Source organism: Lycium barbarum, chromosome 8 (genome assembly GCF_019175385.1).
Source record: "Lycium barbarum isolate Lr01 chromosome 8, ASM1917538v2, whole genome shotgun sequence".
Lineage (NCBI taxonomy): Eukaryota > Viridiplantae > Streptophyta > Magnoliopsida > Solanales > Solanaceae > Lycium > Lycium barbarum.
In genome coordinates this window covers 124,874,483-124,886,198 of record NC_083344.1, presented here as the reverse complement: position 1 = coordinate 124,886,198, position 11,716 = coordinate 124,874,483, and the positions used below count along the sequence as shown (strand labels likewise).

General features: G+C 35.0%; 1 protein-coding gene across 2 annotated transcripts; it reads left to right on the top strand.

The window, feature by feature from the left end:
- Positions 1-3,275: 3,275 nt before the first annotated feature.
- On the top strand, positions 3,276-10,898 carry LOC132607153 (F-box protein PP2-A15-like). Of its 2 annotated transcripts, none has more exons than XM_060320993.1 (3): positions 3,276-3,818; positions 8,194-8,312; positions 10,170-10,898. In XM_060320993.1, the coding sequence occupies exons 1-3, from the start codon at positions 3,504-3,506 to the stop codon at positions 10,630-10,632; spliced, it is 897 nt and encodes a 298-aa protein (XP_060176976.1). In that variant the 5' UTR covers positions 3,276-3,503; the 3' UTR covers positions 10,633-10,898. The 2 variants fall into 2 exon arrangements, with proteins under 2 accessions (XP_060176976.1, XP_060176978.1); XM_060320995.1 differs by lacking the exon at positions 3,276-3,818 and adding an exon at positions 5,232-6,950.
- Positions 10,899-11,716: the final 818 nt, after the last annotated feature.

The following is an 11,716-nucleotide window of genomic DNA, read 5'->3' as shown; positions in this document are numbered from 1 at the left end:
CAAAAGTATAAAGGATTAAATTAGTCGATGAGTTAAATTGTCAGCAATTTAATTTATTTGATTGGTGTCTGTAATCTTAACACGGGGAGTTAAATGTTTTTTTTAATGAATGATTTTGAAATTAAACAGAGGAGTGCAATTACAGTTTTCTAGTGGAATAAATTGTAATTTATTGTGGTAAGATTAATTCATTCATATTCCGAATTAATACCACAATAGGAAGCCTCGTTATTAAATCTGTGGTCCCTGCTGTGCCTGAATATTCTAGAACAAGGAAAATAAAAGGAAAAAATAATATCCTTGGTGGGTTAGGAAAGGGCTACACGTTTTTTGCTAGGGTTTACCCTAAAAACGTGTGTATATAAAGAAAGCCATTCAACCCTAAGGATATTATTGTTCTCTAGCCGAATACTTGCCACTCAAGTATTACGTTCATAAAAGTTCAGGAAACACAGTAGAAGATCGTAGACCTGGAGAGCACGGACGTCATTGAAAACTTGTGCAACAGCTTCAAAAGGTTAGTGTTACAATCTCGAATTTGATTATATTTGTCTAGTTTACATGTAAGAATATGATCTTGGATGTTTGCTTCCGCATATTTCCAACAGTTTCTTCATTTCATGTTGGCTTCTTCTTGACAATTCTTTTCTGCTTTCCTTCTCTGCTCATAATTATTCAATACACATAATAACAAATAATTAATGGACCACACATGTAATACAGAACCTCGAAGTTATAAATCCAAAAAATTCAGGTATTTCATTGCCGTCACAACACCTAAAAAGCGGACAAAATAAAAAAAATTGGTACATAATTTATTTAGATATATGATAAAAGAAACCAAACATATTTAATTGAATTATGATAGTTCCCACACTCTTTTTGATCCTCATCTGAAAACTACCGAGTCTTTTCAGGTTCTCCACGATAATTTATCTTACCATCTATATGGGATAACTTATCTCATATAGATGAAATTGAGTGATACGGAAAGAGTTATCCCATCAACCAAACATAGAATAGTTCAAATTCCTGGAGACTAATAATTCAATCCCATCATATCTCTCCTACCAAACAACGTACAAAGTATGTATTGACACCAACCACTATCACACATAGCAATCTTGAACCTGCAATAGCACCAACGACAACAGATAGATCCAAAATAAAAATAAAAAAAATCAAACCAACACATCAAACGAAACAGGACATAGAAAACATAACAAAATGCAACCAAAAATAAAGAATATTACTCTCTTAACCTGCTGGATGAGCAAATAATGACCATTGTTCTACTCCATTTTATGCATAATTTTAACTAGATGAACCAATCGGTAGAGGAAGATCCCTACGAGTTACAACATTATATTTCTCACCTTAATAATAAACTTATATAATGGATGAACCTTAGAAGACAAAATGGCACATAAATGGACATTAGTATGTAGTATTAATTATTCAATTTAATTGGAGATTAAAATGGTTGTTCATGAACAGCAAAATGACCAAAAAAAACAATCGATTAAGAAGATGAAAAGGCATAGGTAGTAAAATGTATTAATTGCTGTGTTTAATTAGAAATAATGATTATGAAGGGAAGAGATTTTTATGCTTATAAGCTAAACTAATAGGATAGATGAGGAAAAATTGTCAAAAAAATGTTAAAAAAAGAAGAAGAGAAAAGACATCATTTCATTCCTGAACTTGACACGAAAACTCAGTTTAACAACTAAACTTAAGTTGTATTTATATACCCCCTTAACAACTTTCATTTTAATTAATTACAACCCTAAATGCTGACGTAGCAAAAAAAAAGTCAAAAAAAAAAAATTAAGAGAGTGAAAAATACAAAAACGTGGGCCCGCTGATATATATATAAAAATATATATATAATTAAAAAAGGGTGGTGGGTGGGGGCAGGTGGGTGGAAGTTAATGTTGGAAAAAATGTGATTTATGAATTTTAATAATTGATTAGGAATTAATTAAAGTGGAAATATGATTAATAAAAGATTTTTTTTGACAAAGATGGATTTTTTCAGTTGGCTTGATTTAAGGAGGCGGTGGTTATGGTGGTGGCAGCGGCGGCGACGACGACGGTGGTGGTGGTTGCTACAAGTGTGGTGAGGATGAGGAGAAAGAAGAAGAAAGAGAAAAAATAATAAAATAAAATAAATGAAGGGTTGGTAATTTTTGACATGGCAATGATGTGACAATGACGTGACGCGAGTGTACTACACTTCACATTGTGAGAGTGGTCTTATTTTTATAGGGTGAAAAATAATTGAAACATATGTTCTTTAGAGGGGTAAATAATTAGAAGTTAAGTATAATTGCTAAATTGAATTTTCGTGCCAAGTTGGGGGAGGGGGGAATGATGTCTTTTCTCAAAAAAAAAAAAAAAAAAAAAAAAAAGATAAATAGGAATGGAGGGCAAAGAAGCATGCCACATAGGATTGTCTATTCCTAACTTTACTATATATTTTGATTACCGCATTAGTTTATTATGAAATATTATAATCGTAAAGGTGTCTGAGTTGGTTGAGCAGGTAATATCTCAAAAAAGACGTTTCACGTTTAAAATCCCCTGCATGTTTTTCGGCCGAACTTGTCTCACGAGGCTTGCCTAGTACGGTTTATTTTTCTTGTGTGATTTGCAGGTTATTATAGAAACGGTAATGGAATGAAGTTTACTCTGTGTGCACTTGAAGGATAGCGGCGACAAGTTTCCTAATAAAAAAATTAATAATATAAAAATTCACTAAACAATTACAAAAAATGAGTTGTAGTAGAGTTCTAAACTCGAATCCATAACGAATACGTGTCAAACACTATTTGGTCACCATTTATTAATTAGTGATAACTGTTAGCAACTACTACGAGCATCATCCTCATGTCATGAATATTTCAAGCCTTCTAGAGTTTAACCTAATTCCTAAACAAAAAATTGATGATGTTTTATGAATAGTAAAATTCTTTTACTCCTTCCGTTTCAATTTGTTTGTGCTGCTTTACTTTTTAGTTTATCTTAAAAAAAAATCCTTTTTTCGAAACTCTTAATTTCAACTTTCCACGTGATATATGTTTCAGATCACGAGATTAAAAAATATTTGAAGATATTCTATTTATCTTTAATTTAAGAATACGAGATATAAGAGCCTTTTTTACCTTTTTAAATTCCTTATCAAAACAAAACTAGACAAACAAATTGAATAATTGGAATAACATGTCATTTGACGTGTATATAATATAACAGTATAAATTCCCAAAAGAATCAAGTTAAAAAGGCTAGCAAGCACATACTTTTAACGTGACCAAACGCAGAGAACTTTTAGAAAATGGAGAATAACATAACAAAAGCAAAAAATTCTTAGAAAAAATTCCATCTCCTCCGTCCTTTACAAATCGCCGCCCCACTTCCACCGTTACCCCCGCCGTAACAAAACCATGAATTGACCCGAAATTACCCTATTTCCCAAATACGTAAAAAAGAAGGGAATTTGCATGGGCGCATCATTATCCAACGCGGCAGATAACGGCTCGGGCCTCACTGCCGGCGTAACGGGGTTAGGAGACATGCCGGAAAGTTGCGTGGCCCTTGTTTTCATGTACTTAACGCCACCGGAAATATGTAATCTAGCTAGGCTTAACCGTGCATTTCGCGGTGCAGCTTCTTCTGATGCGGTGTGGGAATCTAAACTTCCTCTTAATTACCAACGCATGCTTGACCTACTGCCTCGTTGGAGATATGAAGGTCTTTCCAAAAAGGGTATTTTTGCCCTTCTCTCTGGACCCGTCACGTTTGACAATGACTATAAGGTACCCAAATTTCTCTATGATCTCAATATTTGCTACATTTGGAATAGTCTAAGAGTAAAATTGTTTTTTTTTTTTTTTTTGCCAAAGTCATAGATGGACCCCGAACTTGTCCTGATTTTTCATTTAGACCCCCCAACTGAGGGTCGTACCATATGAACACTTCAAGACAACTGTTAGTGTGCCATTTAAACACAAAATAAATATGCAGCAACACACAAATTGTGCGTGTAATTCACACTCAAAAATAACAAATAAGACGGAGCCACGTGGATTTTAGCTTTAAAAAATAAAAATAAAAGGATTTTACCAAAAAAAAAAAAAATAGTCATCTTCTTCCGCCCCCACTGCCCCTCTCCTTCCTCTCTTTTTCTTCTTCCTCCACTAGCCATCCGTCATCCTCCCACTCCCAACTAATTCTTTTCCTTCTAAACAATTTACTTTAAAAAACAATAAACATCAATAGCAGTAGCAGGAAGAAAGAGGAAAAGCAAGAAAAGTAAAGAGGTGTGTTTGGATGAAGGGTTTTTTTGTGTGTTTACTTCAAAGGACTATTATTTTTTTGGTTAATGGAGAAATCATGTACGATTGATTTTTTTGGTCCATTAAGGGCTCGAATTTGCTGTATTTGAACAAAGCAAAATAGAAGAGCGACGCCGGCGGCGGCGGTGGAATCCGGCTTCACCGGAAAAAATTGACGGCAGCTGCTGTGGATTCCGGCTTCGGATCGGGGGAGGGTGAGCTGGGTTTTAGGATTTTTTTTAAAATGTTTTTTTGTTAGTTATATTGTTTTAAAATAAGTTTTTTTAATGATTAAAAAAATTAAAAAGGAAAAAATTGGCATCTCACGCCCTTTTAGAGCAGTGCATTGCACGCGCTTTGCCACCTCAATAATGGTGTTTAAATGGCACATTAACAGTTGTCTTGAAGGGTTCATATGGTACGACCCTCAGTTGGGGGTTTAAATGAAAAATCAGGACAAGTTCAGGGATCCATCTATAACTTTGGCCTTTTTTTTTAGCGACGGTAGGAAAGATATTTTTGAGCTAGTTGTTGGGTATTTTTGACCCAAAAACACAATGGCGAGATATTTCTTAGGCAAAAAATGTAATTGATCGCAAAATCGATTTATTTTGAATAGTTTAGGGGTATTTTTTATCTTTTCCCCTCTTTTTATGCTTGCATCTTGCACATATTTCAATTATACTAGAATATTTTCTGTCAACCTTGACCATCACAAAAAATATTCTGTATTACATTAATTTAAATAACAAAAATGTTACTATAGTATAAGATTATATCCACTTAATATTTCTTTGAGAATCATGATCTTGGTATGTATGTTGTTTTCCACACATGAAAACATGTTGCGACTAAAATAGTCCGATATTAGGAATTAAGTAATCATATACCTACTTATTGTATTTTACAAACATATAAGTGTTGAATCCTAACTTAACAAAACTAAATCATGAAAATATCTTTCAGTTTTAAGAATATATAGTTATTTATTGTAAACAAATTTATGTTTTCACAAAATGAAATATAATATTTATTTTTAACAAACCAAGTGCTCCCTTCGCTTAAAAATTTCTCATTTCATGGGAGTTTTCATGATGAACTCCCATGAAATAGGAATTTTCGCTTAAAATTATAGCGATTTATACTCCAAATATTAACTGAAAGTTATTTTTCTTAATTCAACAACTACCATACTTCACCAATTAATGAACGTTGATTGGTACACACAAAGGACATAAATCGCTTAAAATTTTCTCATTTCATGGGAGTTTTCTTGTTTTTCTCATCCTCCTATTTTATTTACGCATATCCCATATTCGTATTGATTCCCACAAAATATTCTAATCGATGGTCATCCAATTTTGAGTTTATCACAGAAAATTCACTTTTCTATTATTATTTTTAAACGAAAAGTCATCCAACTTAAAGTTGATCACGCAAAAAATAATTTTTCTAGTTTTCGCGATGTAAAAGCAATTTCTGGCATTCCTATCTTAAATTTTAAAGATAAAAAAGAAACCGAGAAAAACTTGGAAACAAGAATATTGGAAGAATATTTTGATCAACCAATATTTATATTCATGCTTTTATAACAAAAGAAATTAAGTTTAAACAAAAAATCAAAAGGAGAACAAGCACAAACGGAACACAAAGCAGGCCTCAATAATGAAATCTTAAAACTTTTAGTAATTAATTTTATTGAAAAATTGACTACAATTAAACTTTAATTAAAATCAAAATAATTATAATCTCCAACCTTGGTGTTTGATTCTGAAAACTACTGTTTTCAAGAATTTGATTGGGAATAGGATAGGAATTGTGATATATACGATTTTTTTTTTCTTTTGTTTTGTTAAGATACGAATAAACCACAATTTGATTTGGACTACACAACTAATGAAGTAGTTTACATTTGTGTACATTTACATTATAGAAAAGAAATAGGATTAGAGTCTATTAAGGGTATAAAAGTCATTCAATATTTGAACGATACTTATTAATAGTAATTTGATATTCTTTTAAACATATTAAAAAGAAATACATGTCACGTAACTTTCACCTTATTGGTGAGAGTTCGAATCCCCACATTATAATCCCCTCCCCCATTTTTCCTTCCCTAATCCTATGTAATAAAAATAATTAAAAAAAAAAAAAAAGAGTTGTGTTGAATAATGGGAATAACATGTCATTTCATTTGACGTGAATATAACGGTATAAACTCTGAAAAGAAGCAAAATTGAAAAGCTAGCATATTCTAACAAACATAAGAAAAGCAAATCGCAAGAATAATTCCATCTCCTCCTTAATTGCATGGGCGCGTCATTATCGAACACGGCGGATAACGGCTCAGGCGTAACGGGGTTAGGCGACATGCCGGAAAGTTGCGTGGCTCTTGTTTTCATGTACTTAACGCCACCAGAAATATGTAATCTAGCTAGGCTTAACCGTGCATTTCGTGGTGCTGCTTCTTCTGATGCCGTCTGGGAATCTAAACTTCCTCTTAATTACCAACACATGCTTGATTTATTGCCTCATTGGAGATATGCTGGTCTTTCTAACAAGTGTATATTTGCCCTTCTTTCTCGCCCTGTTTCGTTTGATAATGACAATAAGGTATCCTAATTTCTTTATGATCCCCATTTTGCTCTTTTTTTGTTTTTTGGGTTTCGTTATTCTTTTGATATAACCATCCTGCATGTATCTCAACTATTCCACTGGAAATGTACCGGCTAGTCAGCAAATGGTTAGGCAAGATTAAATTACTTAGTGGGCATTTGGACGTTTCTAATATAATTAAAAGAACAAAAGGAATATGTCAAGTTTCTTGGCGCAATTGAGTTCATTGTGTTTTCTTATGACTTGCAAATTTTAGGCACCATTTAGTCAGATTAAATCACTTATTTGGCCTTGGATAGTTTTCACTTTTTTCCAGAATCATGTTTGGACATAGAATTCTTGCAATTTTCCGGAGTTTAACTTCAATTTGGATACCTGTTTTCACATTTTTCACTCCAAATCACTCACAAAAATTCAAGTTGTATTCAGTTACAAACACAACTCCAATTTCCAAATAGAGTACTACCATATTTCAACTCTTTCCCAAATGCAATTTTTTTTTTTTTTCAAATTTCACCTTTTTTTAAAATGCGCAGACACCCACTCAGCTTCATTGGCTCTGCTGGGATTCGAATAATCTGTCATTTGTCATTTAGAGATTTTATATGATATTCTCTATTCTGATGGTAAATGGGTAGCTGTTAATTGTGTTTTGGGTCAAAATTGATGTTGGTCATTTTTGGGACGAGATTGATTGTTGGCTATTTGTGATTTTGGTCACGGTATAGTGTGTGAGAATCTCTGAGAATTTGTTTAGACTTATATTTTTCAAATATTATGTCTTTTATTGGAAGGAATTATGAAATTTGAGTTATCACTGCTTAAGTAGGTTGTTGATTGTATGGATACACTCCTTTCTCTAATGCCTTCCATCTGCGTTCTTGAACTGGGGAAAAGGGAGTGTAAAACATGTCAAGCTTTGAGGAGGGAAGGAGAGCACAGTGAGAAGCACCTCGACCTCCAACCATGAGTTAGAGGCTTCGAGTCACCAAGGAATCAAAGGGGGGAAAAGGGCCCCGTTAATTCCTTAACCCGGGTTTGGGGCCGTGGGGGGGGGGGGGGGGGGGGGGTTGGGGGTTCTTAATATAATAAAATGAAAAAAAGGAAAATGTCAAGTTTCTTGGAGCAGTTGAATTTCATTGTGTTTTCTTATGCTTATGACTTACTACAAATTTTAGGCACCATTTATAGTGATTATTTGTTTTACTAATGTACTTTTCATTACATGGGGAACTAACAGGAAGTATGGTTGGACAGAGTAAGTGGAAGGATTTGCATGTCAATGTCTTCAAAAGCAATGTCGATAACTAGTAGTGAAGACAGGAGACATTGGAACTGGTTTCAAACAGATGAATCAAGGTTAGATTAATCTATTATTTGTTCAAATCATATCCAACAATATCATCATTAAGCTTAGTTCTTCACTGTTGAGATTATATTAGATTCTTAAACTGGTCGGATACTATCTGTAATGCTATTGATAGGTAATCTTTTTCCCCACTGACCCCAGTATTTGAAACTGAGTTTCCTTGTGCATCATGGTATAAAATTTGCTGTCAGTGACACATGCAAAAATGAGGTAGATTTATTGAACTTGAGACGAAATTGGATAGGAACCAACCAGAGAGTTAGTCATTTTAGCTCTCTCAGTTAAGCCTTTTCTTCTCATTAACCCCCATCACATGCAGGACCAGATTGTCTGAGTGGAAATTTTTCGATTTCATTGCTAATATATATGGTGTATTGCATGAAGACATATAATAGCTTCTACACTAGATTAGGGTTATCAGTGGTTATATTTGAACCAAAGGGTTATTAGTGGCTCTATATCTACCTTTTCCTCCCACATGGTATTCTAACTCACAAAGAGATATGGTTTCTACAAACAACAAACAATCTTCTATACAAATAGGGACCTCATGGGTGCACCAAAAAGCAATCTTACAGGCTATTCAAATCCTTTTCTACTCCCTTAAAAGCTCTCCTATTTCACTCTCTTGACTGTCCGCATAAGTGTTAGAAGCAACATCCCACGTTCTATGTTTTCTCATCCATTCTTCTAAGAGCCCAATAAACATTCTTTAACTGTGCCTGGAATCACCTACTGAAGACCGAACCTTCTCAATGGTTCCCACCACAAATGTGACGCCATATTTAAAAGGAGGTGGTTCCCATCTTAGCTTTTGCACGTAAAGCACCAACTAATATACGTAATCTTCCTCATTTTCAAATTATTTTTAGCTGTCAAAATCACTCCCCGCAGCTAACCAAGTTTAAAAATACACTTTTTTCCGAACTCTAGGAATCCGTACCGAGAGATATGGAAATGTTGACTCTTCCCTACCCTAAAGCATCTCAAAATAGGACTTCAGTAAAGACACCATTACTCCCTATCTCCATACATTATGGCTATCCATTGTAAAACTGTGTTTGAAGCAACTCAATCAAACTTTGGAATTCTATGACCCCATGTTTGTGACAGCCTTTGTTTGTTCAAAAGTATAAATTTTCTTTTCGTATTTTTCTAATTTTGATTGATATGAGCTGATTGGACGATGAACATGGGAATTGTTAATTCTTCTTTTCATCAACTCAATCTTCAATGAATAAGCTTACTGTTGAAAAGTATACAACCCAAAGGGCCAGTGCCTTTGCTTGTCCTATATCTGAAAAACGTTGAGAATCATGTTTATCCTAATCTTTGTTAAAAGCAAACAGTGTTTCCTTCGAGACAAATAGGTGTAGTTCTGTTAAATTCTGCAAGGCATGAGAAGTATCAGATGACGGCATAGGAGATTGTTTGGACAATGCTATCATTTCATGCTAATTCGGTAGCTCGTACTGATAAATCCATTTTTATGGATGGTTTGAACCTTTTTCCTTTTCTAATCTTGATACACAATATCTGATGGCTCATGAAGTAGTACAGTACAGACATAAGTAATAACCACTCTTTTTTCGAAAAGAACTTTCTTTTGGGGGTAAGGAGGCAGGGACGGCATTGAAGGTTCTGTTCTGCTAGTACCTGGCCGGTTTCTCCTCTTCTAAACCATTTAAATACATGGAAGTAGTTGGGATATCTTTTTCCCGTAGGCTTGTTATCTGCTTGTCGAACAACTTTGTTTCTGACCACTTGTAAACATTTAGCTGTTGGAAGACACAATGAGATATCATAAACATCTACATTTCTAATTTTCAGCTGATAGTTTCTTGCAGGTTCCAGGTTGTGGCGTATTGCCAACAAGTCTGGTGGTTTGAAGTAAGTGGATCAGTGAAGTTTCCTTTTCCTCCGGATATATACACACTAACATTCAGGATCCACATCGGGAAATTCCTAAAGAGACTAGGCCGACGAGTTTCCAACTTTGAGCACACACATGGATGGGATTTGGGGCCAGTTCGCTTTGAACTGTCCACTTCTGATGGACAGCGCGCAGTCTGTGAGTGCCTCCTCCATGACATCGAACAAGATGATGCAAAAGGGAATATTAAGCGTGGATGCTGGATTGAGTACAAGGTGGGTGATTTTATTGTCAGTGGGTCAGATCCTGTAACTGAAGTTAAATTTTCGATGAAACAGATTGACTGCACACATTCCAAAGGTGGGCTGTGTGTAGATTCTGTATCAATTACCCCCAGTAATCTCAGGAGGTCTAGAAAAAACAGGGAGTTTCTGTAAATGATATGTTTTCTAGTTTATCAGCACTTGTAGAAAGTTTTAAATTAGGTTCCACTACACAGCTTATACTACCTAAAGATTTGGTACCCTGGAGGATGTCATTGTGTTTTTTGTCTTAGGTATGTCCCTTGTCCATGTAAATGTTAATGCTTTGTATTTGATCCAGTTTTGTTGCATAGTGTTTCTTCTATGGAAGATCGGGAAATGTCACGAGTAGAAAAGTTTAATTATTACTATTATTTTATGTATATACAAATAGTTATATATTTATATCCTTACTACACATATGCATTGTTTACTTTTGATCCCATTGACCAACTATGTTGTATGGGGCGGAGCGTTGGCCAGTCAAGAACTCACGTTCAAAAGATGAAAATTGCGGAAATGAGGATGTTGCGATGGATGTGTGGGTATACTAGGAGAGTCAGGATTAGGAATGATGATATCCAGGACAAGGTGGGAGTGGCTTCGGTGGAGGATAAGATGCGGGAAGCGAGGCTGAGATGGTTCGGACATGTACAGAGGAGATGCACTGATGCCCCAGTGCGGAGGTGTGAGAGGTTGGCTACGGACGGTTTCAGGAGAGGTAGATGTAGGCCAAAAAAGTATTGGGGGAGGTGATTAGAGGGATATGGCGCAGTTGCAGCTTATCGAGAGGATGACCTTAGATAGGCGGTTATGGAGAACACAGATTAGGGTAGATGGTTAGTAGGTAGTTGAGTGTTGTCCTACTTACCTTTTCATACTGGTAATGGTAGTAGTATTCTAGTATTTCGACTATATGTTGTCTCTTGTACTTCGTTTATTGTATTAGTTTGCAATTACTATTACTTTCTTCATAATGCTTAGCTATAGTATTTTGTCATTGCTTCTTTTCTTTCGGCATTTCTTATTTGACCCCTTTTGTCATGCTTTCTCTTGAGCCGAGGGTCTTTCGGACCCCACTCGTGGATTACACGAGGTGTGTTGTTCTTGTAGTACATTTTATCCCATGTTTTGGGCCTATACATTTGGTAGAATCCCTACAAGCTAGCATAGCTGCTATGTCTTCTTTTACTCTTTATATTCCTTGATGCATTTTCCA